Source organism: Alternaria arbusti, assembly GCF_024043155.1.
Source record: "Alternaria arbusti strain BMP 1465 chromosome Unknown scaffold_4, whole genome shotgun sequence".
Lineage (NCBI taxonomy): Eukaryota > Fungi > Ascomycota > Dothideomycetes > Pleosporales > Pleosporaceae > Alternaria > Alternaria arbusti.
Genome location: NW_026249944.1, coordinates 1,642,178 through 1,668,605, shown reverse-complemented (window position 1 = coordinate 1,668,605; position 26,428 = coordinate 1,642,178). Strand labels below are relative to the sequence as shown.

The window sequence follows — 26,428 nt, the reverse complement described above, 5'->3', positions numbered from 1 at the left end:
TGGTAGGAGTTGGGATGGGCGGAGTCATTTGAGCTTAACCTGTGATACCATGTTTTGAGATAGTATAGAGATAGAGTTTCTTGGTTTCAACACCAATGCTATCATGTATTTTACACAACGATTATGTTCAAAGCCCCTTCTTCGATCATGCACTACCTTCGCAAATCAGTCAACTGTTCCAGTTGACAATTGAGTGATGGGTAGGCGCGATGACTAAGCACGCGATTGGTGGGGAGATGTAGCATCGCCGCGTACCTCTACGTTTAGCATTGCGACGCCAACACGCGCCTTCCAGTACCCGACGCCAATGGCGACCGAAACGCCAGACCCACGAACCTTTCAGACGTGGGAGGACGCGTTCCAATACCCCATCCCCGTCGTCCGCAAGCTTGAACAGCAGCTCCGCAACAATGCCGACGACAATCGAGAGAAGCTACGGTCGCTTGTCGGGTACGAAATGCCAGGCCAACAAGGGGATATAGATGGGAGAGGCTGACGGAACTACAGGGCAAGCTATCGCAGCCTCCTCGATACGGCCGGTACGATCATCGACATGGAAGTGCGCATGCAGCAGGTGGAAAGCAGGCTTTCAAGAGTAGGGCAGAGCTGCAATGCGCGGGGCCTGGAAAAGATCACAAACAACGCGGGCAAGATGGACATGCATATACGAAGTCGCGGTCAGTCTACAACAATGCATTGGCAAGGGACAGTGGGTTGACGCGCAATAGATGCGGAGCGCTATACATTCGCGGCCCAGCTCGCAGTCATGCGCAACGCGCCTGTGGTCATGACGCGCCTCATGAAAAGAGAGGGATCATATCTGCTCATTGCGAAAATCTTGGTCATCTCAAGACTACTCCATAAGTCGCTCAGTCAATCAGACAACAAGGCGCCCATTGTCAATCAGCTGTGGGAGAAACTGCTGTCGGTACGGCGGAAGCTTCTCAGGAGGATTGACAAGCGCCTCTCGAACACGAGCGGCGAAACAGCCAGCCTGCTCGAAAGCATGTGTGCCTACGCGCTCGCGACGAGCTCCACCCCGACCGATGTCCTACACCATTTCCATAAGATGCGATTGGACAAGATGAACAGCGAGCTGAGGGCAGGAGGTGACGAGCTTGCGAAGCATGGCATCAGTGCGCTCAAGCTGTGCATCCAGACATGTCTCGATACACAAACCATCTTTCCGCGACGCTTAGCAGAGGCACTGGCAAAGCTAAAGGCGCAGCCATTGATCCAGGACCCCAACGTCCGCGGTCTCTACGAGCTGAACCTCGATGTACATGATCGGTGGTTAGGCGATGAGGCACGGAACTACACGCCATGGCCAAGACACGACGAGTTGCAGCGGCCGGAAGCAGAGCGGATAATGCACCGATGGTCAAAGGACGCTATTGCCGCTTTCCTCAAGGGTGTGCAAAAAGCACTAGACGGTGAAGAACGACTCAAAGAGGCTGCAGACTTGAGGCAAGAGCTGATCGAGACCTGGATATTGTCTGGCTCACGAATGGCGGGTGTTAAGTCGGCCAACGTTTTAGACGATCTACGAGACACGATGAACGATAAGCTTGAGGGCATAATGCGATCGCGCACACATGGGCTACAGACTGTCGTTACCGAACTGACGACTCGACTGGACACGGTGGCTTCAACAGACAAGGCCATGGCACCTTCGCTATGGGATACCACTACCAAGGCCTCTGATCTGAGCAACGGTGCACAAAACTTCAAATCCGCTATACTCAACACCTACCAAGGGCGCGATGAGTCTGTCATCAGCGTAACTTCTGCCTTTGACAAGTGGATGGAGTCTATCCTGGAAGTCAAAGGTATCGTGAAGAGCATGAAGGAAGCACGATGGGACGACACATTCGCAGACGATGTAGACGACGAATCCGACGATGAGCTTGGCGACTCAAAGCAAGCGCTCCTCAGCGATGACGATCCCAAATTGCTCGAGGAAGCTACCCAGGAAGCCTTGAGCGACGCCATGCAAAACCTAAGCCGGAGCTTCAATACTATCGTGAAGAAGTCTGATGGTGAGCAATCAACACAAAAGGCCACTTTCATGCTGCGCGTAGTCAGGGAAATCGGCGATCGGATACCGCGGTTACGCCTCCAAGATAAAGCCACACCTCTTGCGTCACCCTTTACGTTAGAGATTCTCCAGCCTTTGCATACTACACTCGCTTTACGCGTCACGAAACCAAGCGTAGAAGCATACAAGATATCGCTTCAAGGTTCACTTAAAGTGAAGACGAACAGCAACATCTTGTGGGAAGGACACCCACCTCTACCAAGCCAGCCGTCACCCAGCGCTTTCAGATTCCTGCGGGGTCTGAACAAAGATATGGGCGCGCTGGGTAGTGATGCGTGGGCGCCCGGCAGCGTTGAGGTACTGAAAAGTAGCGTCGCCGACGAAGTAGTCAAGACAGTTCAGGAGCATCTCGACGCCATCAGCGCGCCTACGAAAGAGCAAAGCCCTTCTATCGAGAAGAAAGACGAAGGTAAAGAGGAAGAAGAAGGCACAGACCCCACAGCCACGGACGATGGCGAGAAGGCAGACGTCACAGAACCATCACCAAACCACAGCGAAGCAAGAGAACAGAGAGTCAAACAACTGCTTTTCGATCTTCTCTACATCCAACGCTTCGTTGGTAACACAGGTGCAGACGATGCCAAACTCACAGCACTGGTACAGAAAACCGACATGGTGGACTTAGACGAGGCTGCTATCAACAGGCTCAGGAAGAACGCGGTGGATTATGCGAAGAAGACGTACCTGCTCTTCGCACTGCTCGCGTAGATAATCATACGAGAACATGTACAAATGATACCATTACTACTCCTCACAGCTATCTGCACTTCTATTGAGCTGTCAACGTGATGCTCGCTTTCCATAGTCTACACTCCGCGGAGACTGGGCAGATCGAACTTGTTTGAAGCTCAGTGCTAACGGCCATGGTTCCCGTGTGGAAACCCCACTTGGTTCGAACGCCACGATGGGTCCGGTGCAAGACGTCGAGTAAGCAGCAGGTCGGTACATGCTATATCGTGTTTCCAGTACCTTTGCTAAAATAGTTACATGTGGTAAAACTGTATGCCGAAAATCATGTGAACGCCATGCATGATGGATATCTCAGGTTACAAAAGAAAAGATGCTCCAACCCAGCCCTGCTTCTCTCCCCTCCTCTCCAACAAATCACACAAGGCGTCTTATGCGGGTGTGGGCTCTACGACACATCCATACTATCCCCACCCGCCCTCAAGCCCTCAATCTCCTTGCGCAGCAGCTCAATCTCCTTCTCCTGAGCCTTCATCTTCTCCAACGCCATCTCTATCAAACGCGCTTTATTCACTGTCTTCTTCTCTCCCGGCATGGACCCCTTCCCACTCCTCACATCGTCATCGGCACCATCCGTCACCTTCTCGCTGCCATCCTCGCCATCTTTCCCTCTCATAACAACAAAACATGTGGTCCCACTACCAAAAGTAACTTCGCCGTCGAGTAAGAATTCAGCTAGATCTACCATGGCGGTTTTCATGCGATCACGCCGGGCTTGTTCGGCGGCGCGGTGCGTGGCGCGCTTCATCATTACGCCGGTGGCCATGGCGGTGCTGAAGTGGAGGCCCATTTCTAGGTGTTGGCCAGAGGAGATTAGTTCGTAGTTTGATTTGGAAGCTAGGAGATCGGCTTGGGGGGTTGTTACGCCGCCGGCGCCTGGAGGAGGTTAGCTGTGTACTAGATTTTGCGTTTGTGTTGTTTGGGTGAGATTGAGGTCACGGGAATTGATGACGAAGAGAGAGACATACCATTGCTGTCCGCTGGCACTATATTACTGCTTCTTCTTGCGATGGCGACTTTCTTCGGTGTTGCGGATGATGCATGAGATATTGATGATATTGTGCTCGCGGTGTCTGCTGCTATTGACGGAGACCTTATCGAAGATACTGTAGGTGATGTGACAGATTGCGTTGTTACTGATGGCGATTTCAATGGGCGGATGGGATGTATCGGTAATTGCACGGGTTGTTGCTGTGGCTGTGTTTGCGGTGCTGGTTGCATTTGCACGTGCTGCATCTGCTGTACGTGTTGTTGCTGTTCTTGTTGCTGTTGGGCGCTCTCCCTAACCGGACTATATCTCCTTCTCTTTTTGAACAACTGTGGCCATGTTCTACTCAGCGGACCCCGATGCCCGCCTTCATTTCTGTCGTTACCGGGCGGTCCACTCGGCTGTGGATATGGCTGCATGATTCATCGAGCCGCAATACCAGACGCTTTGCGGTGGATGTGATTTTGTAGAAGTCTCCGACAAGCGGTAGTCGTAGCAACAGTGTACCAGATGGCAGAGGCGTGCCTAATGCGGGTTGGATGTCAGACTGGGCTACCACCCACAAGAGGCAACAACAACAATGACGGGGTATCGAAACAAGGCGCCAACAAAGACCAGAGCGAAAGCACGAAAGCGACGGGTCCAAGGCTCTGGGGATCTTGAGCTTGTTCAGCTGGATTGCGCACGTACAGCCGCGTAACAGGCGGGTACAGGTGTTATGCGTGAGCCGTCGAAGTCGGCCTCATCCATGGGTCGAGAGCAGCGGTCGCAACAAGGCGTAGTAGACGCGCGATCTGGAAGGAATTCCGCGCATGCTTGCACTGGGCCGTTAAAAGCAAATGGCGTCCGCAGCGCGACTGATTGTGAGCGAAGCTTTTGCTTGGCGCAACCCAAAGACGTGGTGTTGCTGCTGACTTGGAGGTGCGTGAAGGCGTAGCTGAGCCAACCAAACCTCGCCCCGTGAGCACATGGGCTTGGCGCGTCGACGCATGCTAAAGCGCCCCTTGTCTCGAACCCAGGACGCCGAGTGCTTAGTTGCCACTCTTACTGCTCAGCGCTGCAATCAAGTGACATTCCTTCCGTGCGCAGGGTCGAGCCTCCGCTGCGGAAGCTACTCCAGTCTACCGAGACGGAACGTCGCGGAGGTCACCTTCTATATTCGGAGTCGTCGATGAAACAGCCGATAGCTTACATGTAGTCGTGGGGATCAATGAGCGCTGCACAAGAACACACGTGCTGGAGATCACTATAGAAACATTGGAAGTGCTGTCGCGGCTTCTGCCGGCCCACGATATGGTGGTCAGATCATGATGATCGAGGTCATGCTCAAAGTATTATCCATCTACAATGTAGCGGTTCAGACAAGATACCCCGCATAGTCTGCTAATGCTATTTGGCTGGACATCAAGGTGTCTGCACGCACATGTTGTTTCTTTCGCATTGTGATACGTGGCCAGAGGAGCAATTCCTGTCGCATTAAGATGGGAAAGTTATATTCGTTATCAGCATCATCCAAGTCATTCTCACATGTCGCTAGTCCAAGCTGTTCGTTCTACTGGTCATCTCGTGGCTTTCGTAGCTTCGCTTGCCTTTGACCTGAACTCCGGGTACATACTCCAGATCCTCGTCCTCCAGATCGGTATCCAAGTCCTCCTCACTGAGCATCTTGGGATTTAGTGCAAAGGCGCCTTTCGGCACAAAGGTACTCGTCAAGACCAGCACACTGATGATGGTGAACTGTACAGCAGCCACGTTCAACACAGCCCCGTGTATCTGTTCGTTGTGGCGATCGGAAACGCGGTCGATGTAGGTCCCGAGGGAAACGGATGCGATCGCGTACGTGACGATGTATGTGCTGTAGAGGAACGCCATGACGGCACCGAGTGCAGATACGTTCTGAGTCTTGGACTCGATGCGCGCTAGTGATGCCTGAATGTATGCGGCGAGCGATACGTCGCCGGCAGCCCACCCGAAACTGATGGGGAGGAACGTCGCTCCCACGATCCAAGCTTGAGCCACGTCGTTCTTGGGTGGGTTCCAGAAAGGTAGATACCAGACTATCAGGAGAGCCAGGGCGTCTAGCCGAAGCCATGGTATCGGAGTGTGCACCAAGTTCGTGAACATGAATACAAACAGCGCTCCTAGCAGTTCGCCGAAGTTTGAGCCTCCCACTATGATCTGTGACCATGCCGAGTTTCCGAAATAGCGGCGTGCTACGGCAGGAGCGATTGCGTTCTCGAGGTATCGGTGCGCATAAAGCGCGACAGCATATCCGGGTAACAGCCAGATAAACTTGCGGTGCTTGAAGATGATCTTAGCACCGGTTCCAACGGACTCGAAGAAGAGGTAGAATCCGCCTATCACGGCCTTGACATAGGTTGGCTGGCTCTCCAAGATCAGAGATCTGCCTTCCTTCGGTATGCTGGCTTCCTCAATGAAGTACCAGAGTATGGATGCGGCGGCGAAGAATATGGGCGTGATGATGAAGCTGAAGTTGTTGCCGAACCGGGGAATGAGCGCAAGTGCTGTGCAAAAAGCACCAGCAGTGCCGCTGATCTCGTAGAAGATATGAACCAGAGAGTCCATACGTCGAAGCTTTTGGATGTTGCCGCCGACCAAGTCGCGCGGAATGACTCGCCGGATCAATTCGACCATGCCGTAGACTATACCACAGACGCAATCTAGCGTTCGTCAGCAACATGGAATCAGATGAGAACAAGTACCTGCTACTCCTTACAGCACCCGCCAGCGACAGCTCTGGCGGCAGCAGACATGAGAGAAAAGGTGACCGACATATCGAACCATTTGGTAGACTGGGGCTATGAACTTACAGATGGGGATCATGGCGTCGGTATCATAGTCACCGTAGTAGCTGAAGTCATCCTTTGCCCATCCGCGCGGTGCGAACTTGCCGCCAGTTGCAGCGTCTAAGATGAGCAAGACGCTGCTCATGAAGGCGAATATAAGCACTGCACATGCCAGAACGTTCTTGGTCGGATATCTTTTGATGAGTGGCGCGATCAGTATAGATCCAACACACTGAAAGGCTTGATTCAGTCCAGTCAAGACGCCGACGCGTTGAAAAGTAATGGAGATGTGCGTTTTCTTCTCGAGTTCATCGTATCGATTAGTCGCAAGCGCAATGACAGATCCGTTGAATGCCTCGAGGCCGAACTTGTACATCATGATGCCGGCGATGTAGATGCCGATGTTCCGTCGTTCGACAGGAGTGTAGATGTTCCATGTCTCGCGCATGACAGCGATAGGCCGGACCATGGTGACAGTCGAGGCACGTAACGTGCGGTGGTGTTGCTACGGGAAGAGACAGCTAGCCCGCAAATGCGGAGAGACCTGGTTTATACGTCCACGATGCCGGAACGCTGGTGTTGAGGAATGGACCAATTAGGTGAGTGAGCTATCGCATGCGGTACGCTACGGCGTCCCGTGGGTGTTCATAGAAAATGACGCCCGCATCGGTGACGAGGAGGCATTGCAAGAGCCCTGTCGTTCGTGTTAATGGAAAAGACGGCGTGGAGCGTTTGCGAGCCAAGTTGCACGGGCATGACCCCAGTCGTTGTGAGGACTTGGCGCGCCCGTCAAAAGCTGGCCATTCAGGTGACCCACGTGGGCCGACAGCTGGACCGCCTGGGGTAAGCATCTAGGCCGATAAGAAATGCCAACCCGAACAGTGCGTTGCAGACGGACAAGGTTCATCGTTCAGCTGTAGTGGCTGTCACAATGCGTGTATTAGATGTGGTATCGTTACTTGTGATAAGGCGAACGAGGTGTGGTGAAGATGAAGCCCTAGCAAAGCACCTTGCGCAATGTGCGGTACGCCTCCGTTCTCTTGACAGGTCTATTCAGTACCGAAAGATACGCCGGAGTGGAAATAGGTATCCCCCGCATGCAAACTAATGTCGCTTGTGAGCGGCGCGTTATCCTAGGTGCGCATCAGTGGAGGTGAGACGTCACGGAAGCAGTCAAGTCAAGTCAATTGACATGGTGTAAAGGGTTCCTGCATTAGAACCAAAAGCCAGTAGACAAGGGTACACTGGGTGCTCGTTTAGATCTCATCTGTTGAAGTCAGTCTGCTTCTTAGACTGTAAGCTGGAAGACGAAGCTGACCTGTCTGTGCCTCCAGCTTCCGCACCAGTAATCGACAGTCGCTATCTTTGGTACTAGAGGTATGTCGTAGAGATGTCAGAGACGGATTTTCGGATGCTAGTCTCCAGGCAGTAATGCCATGCCTTCAGGGTGGTGCACAGTGGCTATGGGTATCGGAAAGGATCATAACGCCAAATAGCAGACTCGCAGAAGCTCAATCCGAGTCGTCCTCCCTATGCCGCCTGGCTTCTTTAGCTCTGGCAGTCCTTTCTTCGTCTTCGGCCTCCCTCTTGGCTAGACTGTCGCGCATTCTCTCCTCTTGCTTCCTCCAGTGACTTCCTTCCTCATAGTCTGCGCTGATGCCCAGGGCTTTGCGCAACCTCTCGCTCTCTTCTGCCTTTGCTTTGGCAAGGTCGTGGACTTGGTGCGACTTGAGGCGCTTCGCATTAGGACCGAGATCTTTGCCGTCTTTTCGTTCCTGATCGAGTTTGCGGCGTAGGCCTTCGCACTGGTCGTCAATCTCGTCTTCGTCGACGCCTTCGTCTTCAAGCTTGTCGCGCAGCTCAAGGACCTTGACTTCGATGTCGCGCTTTGCTTCGTGTTCGAGGATCTCGGCGTCTGGTTGTCTTGGGCGGTGTTTGGCATGTTCCCAATCTTTGGGGTAGGGCTGGATCTTGTCGCGCGGTCGGAGGAGGGATCGGTTCTTCTGGACGTAGCCCGAGGTTCCGCTACCTCTTGGCGTGGTGAGGCCTACGTTGTCGGCCATGATGCTTGTAGAGGTGGTGGGTGGAGATGGGTGTCGCGTTGGAGAGCGTGGCTGGCGAGAATGATGGATGGTTTGCGGAGAGCTCGGAGGTGAGCACGGAGGCCCAAGCGCAATGATGGAATGGCTCGCCCCACCAAAACTTTACCCTTGGTACTGCGCAGACTCACCCAGAGATGGAGTCATTGCCTTGCGATATAAAACTTAAGAGATTTCGCTCTCATCCCTTCTCACACAATTCACGACCACCATGACTACACAAGACGCCACAAGCGACGATATCACCTCAGGGCCGGTTGAGGTGGGGTACAGAGAACTGCCCTTCCCACCAGTCACCAAAGAGCACATCCTGAACTGCTCATACCACAAATGGCATCCCAAGTTAGTCTCTACTCCTTCCCGTTCTTAGATCTTCCTCTAATTGCAATAGGTACCGCGCCGTGACACCCAAAGCGCGTCTCATCCCCCTCCCACCCGCCTTCCTCGACTACCTCCGATCAGACGGCATCATCCTCCCTCCCGAAGAGAACGACGACCCTTCGTGGTCAGACAATGACAGCGGCATATTCTCGGGTGCGGACAACAACGACGACGATGAGGACGAAGCTCAAGACCCGAGCGCCAACTGGCGCGACACACACGAAGCCATCGAGCGGACCATCGAGGAATTGGGCGGCAAAGTCGCACCCAAGCTGAACTGGAGCGCGCCAAAAGATGCGACTTGGATAGCCGCAACCAACAGCATGGAGTGCCGGACACCAAACGACATCTACCTGCTGCTGAAAAGCAGCGACTTTGTCACACACGATCTGGCGCACGCCTTTGACGACACAGCCGACCAATCTACAACACCAGACCCGGAGATTCCATATCATCTGGTTCTGAGGAAATGGATCACGCTGAATCCAAGCGTCGAGTTCCGATGCTTTGTGCGGAATCGCCGGCTGATTGCCTTGTGTCAACGGGATCTGAACCACTTTGACTTCTTGTTTAACATGCAGGACAAGCTGCGCGATACCATTCAAGACTTCTTCGACGCGAAGCTGCGCGACACATTTCCCGATGCCAACTTCACCTTCGACGTATACGTACCGCCGCCGCACGACAAGGTCTGGGTGGTCGATTTCAATCCATGGGCTGTGCGGACTGATCCTCTGATCTTCTCATGGATGGAACTCCTTACAATGGAGGTACCCGACGCAACACCTCTCGAGGAAACAACTGTGCGTCTGAAGATCGCGCAACCGGAAGACAAGGGCGTGCCAGTTGAGGCAGCTAGTGACACCTCAGACGAGGATGAAGACACAGATGAGGACGACATTGAGGAGCTATGGCAGCCAGAGTTTCGCCTCGTACGGAGAGATGACCCCGAGGCATACGGCTTCTCGACTCCACAGTACAGTGCGCACAAGCTTCCGAAAGACGTAGTAGATGCAAGTAGCGGTGGAGAGGGTCAACTGCGAGAATTTGCGATGCAGTGGGAACAAGCGCAGAAGTTGGCTGAGCAACAAAGAGCGGAAGATAGTGAGGATGATTAGCTCCACGGACCTACCGTAGCGTAAGGGAGGAGTCATAATTGCATACATCTTGGCGTAAACAAACAGACGTTTGCAAAATCGTGATTGGGCGTCTGTGGAATGTTGGCCAGCCTCGTCGCGTGAGGCTCTGGGGCCGCCACCGGGACTCGCGGTGACTCGCTCCTGCAGGGCATCTGTTTGTTTCACCGCTCCACACCCCACATCCATGATTCGGCGACATCATCCTTCACTCATCCTTACAACAACACGTCGTTGGACACGTTGTTTTTACTCTTGATCAACTTTTGCTACAATAAATTCCGCTAGAGACCCATACATTTGGCACCATTGAATACCACAAATTCTCCACGATTACGATTACAACATGAGCGTGACGGATAGCAGCAGCTACAGCGGCTTCTTATCGATACCCACTGAGATACGATGCCAAATCTACGACTACCTCCTCACCGAACCGCACGCAATCACGATTAGTGCTGGCTACACTACGTGTTTTGGCAACAGGATACAGGACCGCGCCCGGAAGACGGAAGTTCCAGGTCTACCACTCGATCTCGCGCCGCTGGCACGCCGCCACCACGATGCATCTCTCCTCTCAGTCGCGAAGCCACCCACGATTGCCGTCGAGAATGGACACATGGAAGACATTGAGGGCGAGAAGCTCGGCTTCCCCGCTGCGGTGGCGCTGATGCTGACGTCTCGATTGATCAATGACGAGTTGAACGATTGTGTTCGCAGGCGGAGACATATCGCGCAGGCGCGTTCTACCGTCGATGCCGATGGAGTTGTTCACGACAACGAAGAAGACCAGGATGGTCTGTCGCTTTACGTGTCGTATCCTTACGGCGTCTTGGTATTGAAGCATCAGTACCCGTACCTGTTGAAACAAGCGCGCCGAGTCTACATCTCTGGCTACTACACCCCCCAGCAAGAGAGCCAGCTCGATTCACGAGATCTCCAGACAAGCCACGATGAGCGCTTGACGCCATCCAGCAGCTTTGCAGCACAATCATTCACCACCCCATCATCAGGACCAGCAACGAGCTTCACGCGCTCCTCCTCTCGACGAACAGCCCGCCACGGCGTCTCGGTCAACGCCTCACGCCCGCGCCTCCGTCTCGACCCTCCCCTCCTCCGCGAATCCCGCCAAACGACCAGCATACCCACGACCTTCCCTTCCTTCTCCGCCTCCACCTCAGCCGAAGCCCCCGCCGCCCTTGCCCACCTCATAACGACCCTCTTTCCCAAACACACCACGCCCCTCACAAAGCTCACAACCCGCATCCTCTTCCCAGGCGAGGACTCGTACGGCTCTGTTTGGGGCGACGACAACAGTCCCGTCTCGCACATTCTGCGCAGTATCCGCGGCGGCAAGATCGATATGAAGGTCCTGAGGGGTAGTCTCGGAACGGGCCTTAGGTTGACGGCTAGGCCGAAGCCTGAAACCAGGATTGTGAGTACGAGTTGGGTCAATTGGAAGAAAGGGGATATTGCGGCGAGGGGTGCGGCGGGGACGGTGAGGAGGGCGGGTGGGAGATTGGGTGTGAGTGATTTGGATGCGTTTTTGATGGGTGAGGAGGGGGCTTAGGGTGTCTGTCATTGTTTACGGAGAGGACAAGGGTGTTTGTGAAGGACTGGCACGGCTATTGTGTGGCATGCATGCGCGGTTTCCTGGACTGCTGACTACATATTTATCTTTGTACGATACATTCAGTGATATATCTTTTATGTTTATCCGAACGAGTGGTTCACTAGACCATTTGAATAGTCTGCTGGGTTTCAGCCTCTTCTCTTCAGTTCCTGGTATCCTCCTTCGCTATCGTGCTGTGATGGATCCATTTCCATTCCAATTGCGCGCTCTTTGGTTTTGAGTGCATTGCACGACGTGCTGTTTAAGCCTTTTGCCCTCTTCATGTGACGATAAGACAAAGTCCTTATCCGCAGTTGGAGTAGTCTGGCGAAGCGAGGGATAAGGTCTTCCTCCATTCAGAGCTGATCGGATGTAGAGGAGCGATGGACGCGAGAAGTCTCTTCGCTAATGTCTTGAGCGAATGTAAGGCCAGACTCGGGCTTTTGGAGTTGACGGAAGATCGCAGACTGTCGTGCGTTGCGACATGACGTGGAGGAAATCATCGCCGGTCGCCATCGGTCCACATCTCGAAGTGCCGACACAGCAGTGAAGAACAGGTTGGTACTCTCTCATACCTCAGGTGAACACCCTTCTACCAAGTAATCCACTTAACCGACCCGGGAATTCCAATCGCCAGATCCCTGGCATCCGAAAACTCAACCTTGACCGTCCGATCACTATCTTTCGGATGCGTCAAATAGAACGCAATAATGCGCAAATGCTCCGGCACCTCCAGCTCCGCACATATCTCATCTTCCTCGATACCCATCTCCGCTCGCGCACGTTCTTGCTCCAACCTCAACGCCTCTTCCGCAATCTGCCCAGCAAGCATGCCATCCCAAAATCCTTCTCGTCGGGGATGGCTCAACATGAGCTTTACAGCGCGCTTGCGTAGTGCTTGACACGAGGACGGTGCGCGGACGGCGATGGCCCAGAGTGCGGATGTGGGACCAACGGGCGTTTGGAAGATAGGCGTCTGCGCGCCTGAAAGAGGGAGGAGTTTAGCAGCGAGTTCGAAGATGAGCACGAATTGTGCGGCCATGTCGAAGGGTTCGATGAAAGGTTTCCGCGCGGGTTTGAAGTCACCTAGACAGGGGAATTTCTGAATGAGATCGGCTCGTGGGGCGCGGAGGAGGAATTCCATTTGGGCTTGTGTTAGTTCCAATGCCGTGAGGGGTTCGGTGTATTCTTCGCCGTAAGCAGGGGCTTGCTTCCAGAGATTGTCCATGGTGAGTTTGCCGCGGTGGTAGCGTGAGATGAGGTCGAGGTATTCGATGTATACTTCTTCGACTTCGTCGGCGGGGCGTAATTTGGTTCTTTGGTTGAAAGCGTGGATGCTATTTAGTAGGCTCTGTGTGTGTCCCAACATCGCATGTAGCGCAGACATACTCAGCGTGTTCGTTGAACTGCCCAGCGGTCTAGTCTTGGGCTTCGCGACCCAGGATGGTGAGATGTGCGTTGGCATTATCGCCCTAATCTGCGTATCGAATCCCACAAAGATGGTACGTATAGACTCCAGTTCTATTGGGTGATCAAACTTTTCTTTCCCTTGGTCTACTTCGTTTAACATCCGGATGCCGCTGCGTACGTGTTCGATTGCGTCTCTTTGGTAGCCTTGCAAACAACACATGCTGGTGAACAGGATAGCGCAGGTCATAAGCGTGATCTTATCTGATTTGACTACTTTGTCGTTACTCTTCGGCTTTTTCAACAAGTCCTGAATTGCTTGATTCGACTGTCGCAAAGCGAATTGTAGGTAATTATCAAGGATGGCTGTCTCGGTCAGACGTGAGTCGCAGCCTTCGGAAAAGCGTCGATACATAGCGCCCAAAGCGATGATGCAGTGTTGGATCGCGGGCTCACGATGAGCGGCTTGAAGCAGTTCTCGTTGCCAGAACGGCGAATCGAGGAATCCGCGCAGATTTGAGACGGCATGCGTCATGAAAAACTCGAAGCTATCTCGCTCCTCCTTGGTATCGAGACGAATGGCTGGAGCGATGAACACTGGCGAATGAGACCGCGTCAAGCTCCAACTTGATACCGACTGAGGTGAACTTCTCGATGACTCTTGAGGCGAGGGCGTTGATGGTGGCGGAGGTCTGAAAGTTGGATCGTAGCCATCGCACGTACGGCCCGTTGAGGTGCATCGTCTGCAGTTCGGTTTCTCCTCATCACACTTGACTTTGCGTATTCTGTACAGATTAGCAAGAGGCCATCAGATACAAAGCAGTTCTAAAAGACGATATATTCAGCTTCGAGTCCATGCGTGGTGGGATTTGATGACGACGCGGCTTGAAGCTGGAGAATGGCTTATCGGGTTGACGTTTGGCGTTGCGGTACCTGCCAGTGGGCGGCTGGAGCTTTGCGGGCTATGAGCCCAGCCACAAACAAAGTGCAAGCCATACCGTGCTATGCCGATAGGCACACTTTATAATTGACGCAGCGACTTACTTGCAAGTTTTACAGCCAGAGCGTGCTTTGGGTTTCCAGGCTCTCTGGCGTGGTTTACCGGACACCGTCGCCATGTTAATTTGGTCGAGTTTCATCCGACCAATGGGAGGGGAGTCAGCGAAATTCAATTATACGAGCGAGCGTGTAGCAAGTACGGATTGAACAATGTACGACTGCGCAAATGACATCGGTGGTTGAAGAGTAACTCGGGAGGCTGCATGGCACTACCTAGGTATGCAGCATTGCGGCGTGGTTGCCCACACAGTTAGGCTACCGCGACCAGGCCCGCGAGCAGAGGCCCACGGCTATTATTATCAAATCTGGCCAATGAGACGACAGCACGACAGGGTTTGCGATCCTCCTGGGCGTAATGCCACGAGAGAATTTGACGGAGTCGCATCCTTCTGGACCCTAGTGAACCGTTATTATTAGATTGTGGTATAGTCCACGGCGATTGATGCGGGGTTTTTAGACCGATTGGGTCATTCAAAAGGGCATGCATCGCGTATTGTCGCGTGAAGCGCTTGGTATCATTTATCAGCAAGCGGCCATTGTCAGCCTTACTTCGTAGCTACTTGCATTTGCGCGAATGAGAGTCGCATGATAGGATTACAGTTTTGTTGATAGTTGTGTTATCGTATAGGCGACCAAATACACTGATGGTGTTACTCAGAAATTTCGCCAAAGGTTCTGGACGAAGCCTTGCTTCACTCGCGGCTCGGTGTGCGGTTCCGTCTGCACGTATTCGTCCTTCATATCCAAGTCCTTCCTCATTCCCGTGTCAAGATCAACCTCGTGGCTTCGCCTGAAACTCGTCTTGAATATGACCTTGTATCCCACAAACATGATCCCGAATACCGGCAACATAATATAAGCGTCGACAAATGTGCCTGCATCAAATGGGCTCAGCGTGGTCCAGCCCTGAACAAGAGCGAGGAATATGTTGGCTGATACTCCAAAGTAGGCATTCCACGGGTAAGCGAGTGACTTGAAAGGTAACATGTCGGGCGTTCGACCTTGTGCTTTCCAAGCTTTCCGGAAGCGAATGTGCGTAAAGGAGATAGAACCCCAAACCAGGAAGGTAGAGACACCGCTCAAATTGACGATGTAGGAATACGCCTGGCCACCTCCAGTGCTGACGTTCATCATAGATATCGCACCGAACAGGTTCGTGAAAACAATGGCGTAGATTGGGACTCCCCGGCTGTTCGTCCTCCCAAGGAACTTCGGCGCCATTTTCTCTTGTGCCATGAAGAGTATCGTTCGAGACCCAATGTAAATTGAGCTGTTCGCAGCGCTCAGGACTGTGATAAAGATGAACGCATTGATCAAATGCACGCCTCCTTGCCATCCAGCGTTTTGGATCGCTATGGTCATGGGGCTCTTAAGTGCGCGGCTGGCTCCGTTCGCTAGGCCGTCCGCATCCGAAGGGCATGTGAGCCCAAAGAAGAAGGCAACTCCGATGTATACGAAGAGAATTCGCCAAATGACTTGTCGAATTGCCAGAGGTACAGCTACCGATGGGTTTCTGGTCTCTGTAGCGGCCACAGCAACCGCCTCGACGCCGGCGTAAAACGTCGAAGCGAAAACGAAGACTCTGGCTACTCCGCGGAAGCCGTCTACCCAGGGACCGGGGTCGTTCCAGTACCGAAATCCGAGTGCCTCATCTTGCCCGATGAGACCGCCAGAAGCATAGATGATGGCAAAGATGAAATAGGCGCAAAGACCCGCAAGCTTGATCAGGGCAAGCCAGAACTCCGCTTCGCCGAAAGACTCGACGCCCAACATCTGGAAGCCTAGGAATGCAAACCAGAAGATTAGAAAGTAGCCCCATAGAGGCACCTCAGGACCCCAAAAGACCAGAATAGAGGAGATGACATTGTACTCGTTGGCTAGCACACATGCCCACACCAGCCAGTACTGCCATCCCACCGCTACTCCGAATGCTTTGTCGACAAATCGGTCGGAGAGCGTGACGAAAGCACCACCAGTAGGGTACAGAGTTGTCATCTCTCCCAAGGATTGCGTAATGCTGAAAGCGATGAATCCGATAACGCTGAAAGCTATAAGCAGAGATGCCGGTCCTCCTTCTGCGAGGGCGCCACCAGTACCGACCAGAATACCAGGCCCAATGATTCCAGCGAGCGCCATCATGGACAGATGACGAGTTTTGAGGCCTCGCTTGACTCCACTGGGATCCATTCGTTGGAAGTCATCGTCGCTATAGTTTGCCGTGGGCGACGGGTGCTCGGCGTGAGCTTTCGAATCAAGGAGGGCCATGTCGAACCGGAAGATGGTGGTCAGAGAGACAGACGCATAGAACTAGGCATACCACCGTTATAAGCGACTTCCTAGTTTTTACTTGGCGTGGGAACGGTAGATCTGTGACGAATAATAGCGTACTATGGCTTGGTGCATGTTGCGATTTTTACTGTGGATTGCGCGATGACAGGGTCTGATAGTTTCGTAGCATTCTGACGAAGAGCGACCATGAGTAGAATCGCTTCAACGCTGGAGGGCTACATATCGTCCCAACTTTGTACTGTTTGTTGCCGTGTTGATTGATGGCGTCAGAGTAGGATAACAACCGGGTGGCGGGGGCAGAATAGCAGTTGCGATAAGCTTGGTCCACCTTAGGCTTAGCTTAGTGGGTTTTCGATCCTTCACCTTGGCGGCACTTCATCCGGTAAACCGCCACTCTTAAATCCATTAATCCCGACGTCAGCAACCACCGGACTTGTGCAAGAAGGACGCATGTTTCTTTTCTTATGAAGCATTCATTGCGATTCGTTATACTCTACAATACTCATTATCCATATGTACCCGATTTCCATCATCGATCGTTGGCGCTGAACCAGCCAGTCCATGTATTAACATTGGGGTAGAGTGTTCATCACATCCGCCTTAGTTCTTGTTACCAATCTCCATGCGCTTCTTGAGCTTGTAAGCGATGGCGCGCTTCCTTGCGGCGGCGCCCTGTGTGAAAGCAACAGATCCGCCGAAGGGACCCGCGGCAGCACCGTTGCGGACGCGCATGACGCAGACGTTGTTGACACCAGCAACAGTAGCGTCGCAAGTCATACCAGCCGGCATCTGTACCTTCATAGCAAACTCGGTGTTGGTGGCGAGCGAGATACCCTGAACACCGAGGCCAGGAACGTCCTGGGTGACGGTAGCAGGCTGCATAGCGGCCTCGTCAGTACCGCCTGAGGTACCGTCAACGTCGGCAGTGAATGGTCCAGCACCGTCCTGGTTGATCTGAAAAGAATGAGTTAGAAATGTATGGAAATGAGTACGAGTGATCGCTTACCTGGCGCAGAGTCATTGTGACGGTACCATCGTCAGCGCAAGTGGGCATGCCACTTGTGGCACCCGCTCCTACTGCGGCAGCAACGCGTGACTCTGGTGGGCCGTTGACCTTGTCACCACCTCCACCTAGCAGTCCAGCAATACCAGTAGCACCGGCCTTGCCGCCAGCACCACCAGCACCACCAGCGCCTCCACCAAGAAGACCGCTGAGGAATTGACGCTTCCTCTGGCCAGCCTGCTGGATGTTGTCCTCGACACCAACACTTCCAGAAGCACCGTTGTTCGCAGGAGGCGCGGCACCCTGTCCCATGAAGGCACCAACCATAACGGCAGCATCAACGTTGCCGTTACCTTGTGTGCGACCAAGAGGACCAGTCTTGCCACTGGAGATTTCGCGGTCCCTGATGATGGCAGTGTCGGCTTGAGAACCGCAGCCGCTGAAGATTGGTTAGTAACTTGTTTCAAGAATAGAAGGTTGAGAGACCTACTTGGAGGAGCAGTCGCGAGGGGTTCCGTCTTGGATAGTCAAGCCAGGCATGGTGACTCCGTTGGCACCCTTGATCTCAGAGACCACACCGTGAGCAGAAACGGCAGCCGCAAGGGCGAGGACGAGAGCTGGTGAGAAGTGCATGTTGTATATGTGTATATGGTATCGAGATCAACTCGGTGGATTAAAATATATGGGTGGTTTGAAAGTAAAGGTGAAAAGCGAGAAGCACCAGGCTAATGGAGAATGAAGTATTAGTAGAGGAGTTGAAGAGTTGAATGCTGATGATGATCGTAGAGCCGGCTTCAACAAGGCATCTTATACCTCTTTCCCATTGTGCTGCATTGTCGATCTACATCGCATCGTATCCTCCATTGGGATGACAGCCGCCCACCGCTCCACTCAGCTCGTCATTGGCATGTACAATTCAGTATGGACACAGGCAGGCTCTTGTGTCAAGATGCGTTTTCGAAGGTCTTCCGGCAAGGCTAAACGTGCTTGGCAGCAGTGAGGCGTTTCCCTCCCATACTTGGCTGTGGCGGAGTGCCGATTACCCAGGCGCTGAGAGGTGTCAACGTTCCGATACTCAGTTTCGTCTGCGCCTGGGGATGAAGGCTAAAGGCGCCAAGGCGGAAACTCTCAATGCAAGATCGTGGATTTGCGAAACGCTGTCTTTAGAGTTGCAGAATCCCACTAAACAAGCAAACGCATGTATGTTTCACATAATGCCACCATCACATTATTGACCTATCAGAATATTCAACTCACATCAAACTTACTCCATGGTGAAGGTCACAATCAGTATTGACGAGTTACTCATGTATGAGCTTCTGTCGTAGCGCTGATCGCACCGTGGTGTTGTTCTTGCGGCGCGCACCAAAACGAGCAACTCCACCCCGCGCGCATGACAAGTCACACCAAACACGGTTGATTCCGAACATGCAAAACCACACACTCAAATCATCGGTTTCCAATCACTCGCAATTATCCTGTTCAGCATCAGCGTAGGCGAATACTAGTTGCCGTGATCCACCCGCAGCTGCATGATGTTGCAGGCCCGTCGCCACTAGCGTTTCACCAAACGACACGGTCGATCTTCAAACATGAAATGCCTGGTCCCTCAAACTCGTGCCCTGGTATGATATGCGACGGATCCTGTGATCCGAGGCTGGGGTGGGGATTCTGAATGTGGCTGCGGTGGTTGGTAAGTGGATGGGTCGAGGTGTTGATGAAGTGGAGTGGCCGAAATGGGGCAGGCGGCGCGAAAAGCTCGCTTGAAAGCTATGTTCGGACATTGGAACATCTATTCGGCGCTGCTCACTATGGTCTCACTACGTGCCCAGGCAGTCATAAGTGTGCTATGTTCAATTGCATGTCGTATCACTCGACAACCCTCTTTCATATCGTCCGGAAGATCAGTAGTAGCTACACCGAACCGACGACAATGGCTTCGCTAGTGATCATCCAGCTGGCCACAACGAAACCACTCTGCAAGTCTTTTGCGAGAACTGACCAGATGATTCCGATGATAGCACTAACAAGAACGCTGATCAGAATAACGATGCAAACGCGGTTCGAATATCCTTCCTCTAGCTGTAAGCCCCAGCCTATACCAAGATCCGGAGCATCGCTATGATTCCATGGTACCGGGCGGTCTACGCGTTTGGGAATGCGCTCGAAGCATACCGTGTCCTCCATACAGTCCTCCTCTACCGAGCACGTGAATCGATGCATGAGGAAATCGTTGTCCAAGATAGGCTCGTAATCTGGGGGATTGGGCTCGAAAGCATAATGCTGTTCTGTCACCGATGGCACGCCGTACCTCAGATTGTCGACTTCATTGCGTCGCCAGAGTTTGAACTGCGCACATTGTTAGCTATGGTATCACTATTGCAGCTGCTTCTCACCTGTACAAACTTGATCTTCTGTACAGTCTGCAGACTAAACATGTGATGAGTCCATGAGAACCTTTCAGCATATGCTTTGCGAAGCGCTTGGAAGAGCTCACGATCTCGAGTAATCACATCCAATCGCAGGTCGTGACGAAGCTTCAGATATGTTCCCACTTTGAAGCAAACGTGAATGAAATCTCTACATGAAGGAATTGTAACGTTGGACGTATTCGTCGAACTTCCTGCTGCCATTTGCGACGAAGCCACTGGAACACTTTGAAGCGGTACTGATGTACCAGAGGAGTATGTACTTTGGTTTGTAGTGCCTTGAGTTTGCGCAGGAGCTCTGCTGGAAGACGCTCTCGAATCCGCGCTGCTACTAGTGTTTGACACAAGCACCGGGGTCCTGCCCGGCCCACCCAAGGCAGATACGGCAGATACTCTTGTTGTTGTTGTATAGAGTGTGGCGATCCAATGTTGTTTACATAAGTTTCTTATCCTCACTTGCAGCCACAGTATAGCTGTTTGAAAGAAACTGTACCAGATATCGAAGGGATTCCACGGCTCGAGGGTAACAGTGTATCCTCCAACCCGAAGTTTCGTGGCAAGCTCGTCTATCGCGCCGGGTTTGTATTCCATATAGTGGCCGAATCCTTCGAACCCACACACCTGTCTCTTATCAGCGATGATCTTTTTGATGTCGTCCCAAGATGCGCGTGTGCCACAACACAAGAGAGATGACAGAGGAGGGGAGATCGGCCCACCTAAATATCGCAATGTCGCATCCTCATTTTGTGGCAGACGCAGGAGAAATCAGATGGGAGGTTACTCACACATGTCCAGTACATACGAAAGCATCGAACTGGTCGCGATAGATCAGACTTCTGAACCAGCGTTTTGTCTGCGATCTTTCCCAATAGGTGAGTTCCAGGATCTTTCACTACCTCAAACGGCCTTTTCGTCCGCTCATTGTCCATGACACTCTGATTTGGAGTGACTGCCTTCAGAGATGATGGTTTAATCATCTCAAACGGTATTTCGAAGTTAAGAAGGCGCATTTCACCCTCAACTACGATATCCGCAATCTTTCCTGACATAAAGCCACAGACGTAGCATGGCCCAACGATTTCGTATCGCGACTCTCCATCATTTGCAAGTCGAGCTACGAGGGGAAAACTGCATTGTAGAGTGAAGCAAATCACTACTCATTGATCAGTGGAAGAGAATGCGATGCCAGCCAGGGGCAGGATTACAGTCACCTGTTTCCATGCTAGCAGGACCCAGGCCGTTGACGACCCGCCTTTTGCTTTTGAATAGTCTTCGCCCTTTTGTCAGAGCCCGCAGCTTTTCGAAATCCGCAGCACATTCCGAGAGCGATGATAACCGTCTGGAGTAGTTTTCTTCGTCATCTTCTTCATCTGCTACTTTCTTGATGTAGCGACCGAGCTCCATGCAATGCTCCATATCTACGTCGCCACTCCCGGCCAGCAAGGTATGAATGAATTGTGGTACATCATTCATAGACTTCATAGACAGCCAGGATTTAGGAAACGGCGTATTCCATTTGTCATGAACATCAGTGACGGTATCCACCTCATCGAAGAGGTGACCGCTGCTGACCAATGCGATGAATGCATGGATTGCAGTCAGAAACAGTGTCCAGTCTAGTGACTCGATTCCATGGAGGACGGTGGCATGACGTGCCATTGAGAGTTCGTGAATCCAGTTACCTGCGAACCATTGATGCATCAACAACTCTTCGACTGATTTCCACCCTGCCACGAAAGCATCGCTGGTAAGCTCATCGTGGATTTTGGTGGCTTTTGCGACCTTATACAAAAACTCGAGTGCCCCTGCTGAATCCTCGGACTCTTCGTCCAGCCAGACCAGCACCCTCTCTGCACTTCGGAAGATCTGTGAAATTTTCGGAACTTGGTGGCTGCGCTCCATGCTGTCAAATGGACTGATACAGATTGGTTCAATCCAGATGCGTCGTTCTTCTTGTTTTCGGATTCTCTTGAGGGCGAACTCCAGCTTGAACCATATCGGTAGGCCAGTGCCGTCTATGAATATAGAACTTTGACGGGGATCGTCCGGCGCGCCCCAACAGTATGAGATGACCTCATAGCCTCCGTCATCATGCTCAATACTCAGTGTCTCTTGGGAAACCAGCTTTCGTCGTTCTATTCGGCCTTGAAGCGGGGCATTGTAATCCTTCGATGGAAGCAGGACAAGTATGTGAATCTCGTCTTCCTGTAAGGGCTCCCAGGTAATCAGATCGGGTAGTTCCTCGTCTTTCATCGTGCTTTCTGGCGACTTCCTTTGCAGTGGTAAAGTGAAGTGGCAGAAGTCAGCTCAAAGATGCCAGAGCCGGCCAAGTCGAAATCGCGGCTGAGATCAGTTTAGGCGCCAGCGCAGCTGGTGGCGTTCACGCCATGCAATGCCAACAAATGCCATCGCCGTATACACAAGCTGCATGCGAACCGGTGAGTTCACCTGTCATAAGCGGTTAATAATTCGCTGGAAGTCAGCAGTGCCGAACCTCCAATATGCGAGGACAGTCGCAGGACGTCCAGTAGAAGGCGACCCATACAAGATAATACTACGATTTTTCCTACGTAGACAGTACATCTAACGCCATGCGCAACCCCTCACTTCTGCGATAAACTCCGCTAAATGGTATATACCCGATACTCATTACCACATTAGTTTTCCCGTGCCAACCGTTTTGTACCCAGCCGAACTCAAAAATCCTGACTTTTACTCCAATCCCGTGCCCCTCCTCCCCAAACTCGGTCTCCCCCCACTAACACTTTCCCTGTGTATCCTCGGCCCACCTCCACCATGCATCATATCCAGATCAACAGGCGTCCCCGCGCCCAGCGCAAAACCATATGCCTCAGCGCCCTGCCCTGCGAAGACTCCATCGTCGCCTAGACTATGCTGTGGTGGCGGCTCCACGTTGAACGGCACAAAGTAACTGCTCATCGGATCGAAGAAGTTGTTGTTGTTCGCATTGTTGCCCAGGCCCATGGCTTCGAGGTTCCAGAAAGAGTTGTTGAAGTCGGTGGCTAGATCGGGGAAGGGGGAGAGATTCGTGGGGTCCATTTGGTGGGCGTGTGAGGGGTGGATCATCGTTGGTGAGGTGTTGATGAGGGGAAGCGATGGGTGGTGAGGGTGCTGTTGGTGCGCGTGGTGGGAACCTGCGAAGTCGGCGAGGAATTGTTGGGGTGAGGCGTGTTGTTGCTGTTGTTGGGCGAAGAGAGCAGCGGGGTCGTAGCCGGCGGCGATGGCGGCATCGATTGCGTCTTGCGAGGCCATGTTGATGTTCATTTGCTGCTGCGCATGCAGTCGAGCGGCATGGTTTTGCTGAGATTGGCTGTTGTGCCGTTGTAAGCGTGGCAGATCTTGTTGGTTTGCGGAAGCGAGATCAGCAGGTTTTGAGATCGACTTCGACTTGTTCTTGCGCGCTTGTTTGCGTTGCTGATCGGTTTTCGACGGTGGAGATAGCGATGCGAAGAACTCTTCCACGCTTTGCAGGTCGCTCTTGTGCCCCAGAACAGCATCAGTACCTGGCTCATTCGGATTCGACTCAGCTGCGTCTTCGTAGTCTGTTTTCGAAACACCGTGCGGGTATCTGTCGAACCAATCACCATATTGAAAAATACTGCCCTTCTTCTTTTCGCCGCTCGCATTCGGCCCCTTCAGCTGCGCATCGGCGTGCTGACGATACAGCTCCTTCAAGTTTTCCGCGATATAATGGAACATGCCCCAGTACTTCTTCATCTTTGTCAGGTATTTGACGTTGTATGCCAGGTACTTTTTCGATTGCGCTTCGAGCTTCGGGTTCTTCGAGAAGACCCCATGGACGTGTACGGTCGAGGAGAAGAAGGCGGAGTAGCCGGCGAAGGGTGCGACGACGTTGTGGTCCATAGCTTCGTTGATGAGCATCGAGATCTGGTTTGCGGCATCGAGCGCGGAGCGGGCGGACTCTGTGAGGAAGTCATGCGGCATGTCTTTCGGTGGTCTGCTGCCTGCAGTCGAAGGTAGCGCGAACCTGTGCATGAACAGCATAATTTGTTGCCATAAGATGTGAAGATACAAGAACGAGTTCGCAGTCTTGCCAATCGCATGGCTTTTCAAGTTCTCAGGATTGTAGACAAGCATCTCCGGCAATGCCGCCTTGAACTCTTTCGCCTCTTTTTTGATAGCGTTGTAGGTCGAATCGGCCGACCACATAGGCTCTGCTTCGCGTTCCTTTCCTCCCAGATTCATGTACTTGATGAGTTTGCCCCATATGCAGACCAATCGTATTGTGTATGCCGAGACGCCCATGTTATCGCGCGGGTTCGCCAGTTGACCGCTGTCAGGTGGAACGGGGTTTGGCACGTCGCCTTCTAAGTTCTCGGTGGGCGCGTGTATCTCGTGTACGTATAGATGCTCCTTGACTGGTAATTGCACTTCGATGTACTGCTCGTGTACGAAGAGTGGTCGGTCGGTACCGGAGGAGTTGAAGCGGTCCATCAGGAAGCAAGACCACATGGTCCGCCGCCGTATTTCGCGATCAGTAGCGCTCAGGGGTTTCCTGTCTGGCTCGTTGACCAGCGGATCGTACTCGTTCTCCTTATGCAGTTGCAGTGCGTATGCCATCCTCTGCGCCATACCGCCAAACATCCAACTCCGTCCGCCTTGACATGTGCCAAACTCATGAAGCCCTAGTAGCAGGTAGACTATCAAGATGGTGATGTTCGGTGCGTCGTATCGTTTCAGGGCAATCTCGCGCGCTCGTTCAGCCCAGCTGTCGCCCCGTAAGAAGCATGGCTCTGTCCGTAGTTGTGGGTGGTTCGAGAATCGTGCCGATATGGCGCACATTGCTAGTATCAGTACCGGCGGAACCTTCCCAGCTGCTAGTCTTCGCATAAAGCTCGGCTTGTGCAGGAGCGGGTAACTTTGTCCGTAGACAAAGTCGAAGTACACCTCAGCCAAGTGTTCTTGGATCTCTTTCGACGGCAAGCTCTCGGCGCCTTCCGTAAGAAGCTTGTTCTCATCTGATTCCTTCCCATGCGATGTCGATCCAGCCGTTTCTGGATCTCCTCCTTTTGCTTTCGACCATTCGTCCAACTCGTTGCCAAAGGCTTCCTCTGCGGCGCGTTTCTTGGTGGTGGGTGTTTTGGGTGGGGCGCCGGGGATAGCGGGCTTAACGACGGATCTGCCCACATTCGCAACGGAAGGCAAGCTTTCCTTTGGTATCAGCTTGATGACACGATCTTCCATGCGCTTGAGCCTCTTGTCCAGCATCGCCATGTAGTCTGTTCTCGGTGCAGCCTTCCTAGTGGTGACCTTGTAGACACACGGTATCCGGCTCCGCAGGCAGTGTTTGCATGCTGGCTTCTCGCCAGAGCAGCGAATCTTCTTCCTTCGACATGCGATGCAAGCGAGAGGCAGTCGTTTCCTCTCCTTACCAGCCTTGGTCTTCATCTCGCTCCAAAGTGGCGGATCTTGCGCATCGTCCTTGCTCCTTCGCGATGTAGTCGAATGGTTTGTGCCGTCATTGCCGCTGTTCATGGCATGCGCCGAAGCATCATTCATCGACTCGCCAATTGCGAGCATACCCATGGCAGGTGCGCTCTCGGGGCTGGTGTTGTTTCCGTCGCGGCCGGGGCTTCCTCCAATGCTCATCCGATTTGGATGCGCACTCCCGCCACCACTCATACCCTCTTCGCTCATGTTGCCGACACTGCCTCTGTGGTCCGCATATCCAGCCTCAATCTTTGGTTGTATGCCATCGAAATTGGACGCGAATCCTTGGCTCTGCGCAAACGTCATGTCGAAGTCGGAAAACGAGCCCATAATGTTGGACGGACTAGTCCCAGTCGCATTTGGAGAGGCTCGAAGTTCAGGCAGGCCGAATTCAGCCAGCAGGAGCGAGTCGTCGTTGTCGAAGCGCGCGTGGGAGGGCGTGGCTATGGAGGTTGCGGTTGCGCCGGAGTCGGCCATGTTTTCGACGACTGCCTGCCGTCGTTCGTGGAGCTGTCGCGTAACGCCGAGGCAGTCAGTCTTACATCAGGTTCCAAACTTCAAGATCAGAAGAAGAAATATTTCATATGCGCCTGCACCCAAGGCCCCAAAACAACATAGCAGGCAGAATCAGGCGTCGAGACGTCCAAACGTCGTGTGCTTGGATCGGAACGCCGGCCGAAGAAGGGGAAATGGTAAGCTCCGACTTCTCCACAGGATAGTTACGGCCCTTGCTTGGAGTCCAGTGGGGGCGCTAGTCTCTATATCAAAGCGCGAGTTGGGTATGTGGGGAGGTGGATTGAGCGTCAGCACGCGCGACTGGAGCAGAGAAGCAGCACGCAGCCAGGCCGACACAACTCGGGGCTGGATGAGACAAGAAACGAGGTATGACGACGGTGGGTGA

The 26,428-nt window shown here is 52.9% G+C and overlaps 10 protein-coding genes across 10 annotated transcripts; 3 read left to right on the top strand and 7 right to left on the bottom strand.

The window, feature by feature from the left end:
* Window positions 1-307: 307 nt before the first annotated feature.
* Window positions 308-2,806, top strand: J4E86_004212 (uncharacterized protein; the record flags this gene model as incomplete). Its single annotated transcript, XM_051444756.1, has 3 exons — window positions 308-450; window positions 508-677; window positions 729-2,806. The coding sequence occupies 3 exons, from the start codon at window positions 308-310 to the stop codon at window positions 2,804-2,806; spliced, it is 2,391 nt and encodes a 796-aa protein (XP_051304381.1).
* A 427-nt stretch (window positions 2,807-3,233) lies between these two features.
* On the bottom strand, window positions 3,234-7,109 carry J4E86_004211 (uncharacterized protein; the record flags this gene model as incomplete). The annotated part of the gene is made up of 3 exons (XM_051444755.1): window positions 3,234-3,721; window positions 5,390-6,514; window positions 6,665-7,109. 3 exons carry the CDS (start codon window positions 7,107-7,109, stop codon window positions 3,234-3,236), a joined length of 2,058 nt encoding a protein of 685 aa, XP_051304380.1.
* Window positions 7,110-8,151: 1,042 nt separating this feature from the next.
* Window positions 8,152-8,703, bottom strand: CWC21 (RNA-splicing factor; the record flags this gene model as incomplete). Its single annotated transcript, XM_051444754.1, has 1 exon — window positions 8,152-8,703. The coding sequence occupies one exon, from the start codon at window positions 8,701-8,703 to the stop codon at window positions 8,152-8,154; it is 552 nt and encodes a 183-aa protein (XP_051304379.1).
* A 247-nt stretch (window positions 8,704-8,950) lies between these two features.
* On the top strand, window positions 8,951-10,238 carry J4E86_004209 (uncharacterized protein; the record flags this gene model as incomplete). Its single annotated transcript, XM_051444753.1, has 2 exons — window positions 8,951-9,081; window positions 9,131-10,238. 2 exons carry the CDS (start codon window positions 8,951-8,953, stop codon window positions 10,236-10,238), a joined length of 1,239 nt encoding a protein of 412 aa, XP_051304378.1.
* Window positions 10,239-10,602: 364 nt separating this feature from the next.
* Window positions 10,603-11,826, top strand: J4E86_004208 (uncharacterized protein; the record flags this gene model as incomplete). The annotated part of the gene is made up of 1 exon (XM_051444752.1): window positions 10,603-11,826. The coding sequence occupies one exon, from the start codon at window positions 10,603-10,605 to the stop codon at window positions 11,824-11,826; it is 1,224 nt and encodes a 407-aa protein (XP_051304377.1).
* A 634-nt stretch (window positions 11,827-12,460) lies between these two features.
* On the bottom strand, window positions 12,461-14,015 carry J4E86_004207 (uncharacterized protein; the record flags this gene model as incomplete). The annotated part of the gene is given in 2 exon segments (XM_051444751.1): window positions 12,461-13,857; window positions 13,874-14,015. The coding sequence occupies 2 exon segments, from the start codon at window positions 14,013-14,015 to the stop codon at window positions 12,461-12,463; spliced, it is 1,539 nt and encodes a 512-aa protein (XP_051304376.1).
* Window positions 14,016-14,988: 973 nt separating this feature from the next.
* Window positions 14,989-16,599, bottom strand: J4E86_004206 (uncharacterized protein; the record flags this gene model as incomplete). The annotated part of the gene is made up of 1 exon (XM_051444750.1): window positions 14,989-16,599. One exon carries the CDS (start codon window positions 16,597-16,599, stop codon window positions 14,989-14,991), a length of 1,611 nt encoding a protein of 536 aa, XP_051304375.1.
* Window positions 16,600-17,223: 624 nt separating this feature from the next.
* Window positions 17,224-18,259, bottom strand: J4E86_004205 (uncharacterized protein; the record flags this gene model as incomplete). Its single annotated transcript, XM_051444749.1, has 3 exons — window positions 17,224-17,577; window positions 17,630-18,065; window positions 18,117-18,259. The coding sequence occupies 3 exons, from the start codon at window positions 18,257-18,259 to the stop codon at window positions 17,224-17,226; spliced, it is 933 nt and encodes a 310-aa protein (XP_051304374.1).
* Window positions 18,260-19,540: 1,281 nt separating this feature from the next.
* Window positions 19,541-22,308, bottom strand: J4E86_004204 (uncharacterized protein; the record flags this gene model as incomplete). Its single annotated transcript, XM_051444748.1, has 2 exons — window positions 19,541-19,975; window positions 21,601-22,308. The coding sequence occupies 2 exons, from the start codon at window positions 22,306-22,308 to the stop codon at window positions 19,541-19,543; spliced, it is 1,143 nt and encodes a 380-aa protein (XP_051304373.1).
* Window positions 22,309-22,767: 459 nt separating this feature from the next.
* Window positions 22,768-26,004, bottom strand: J4E86_004203 (uncharacterized protein; the record flags this gene model as incomplete). Its single annotated transcript, XM_051444747.1, has 1 exon — window positions 22,768-26,004. The coding sequence occupies one exon, from the start codon at window positions 26,002-26,004 to the stop codon at window positions 22,768-22,770; it is 3,237 nt and encodes a 1,078-aa protein (XP_051304372.1).
* Window positions 26,005-26,428: the final 424 nt, after the last annotated feature.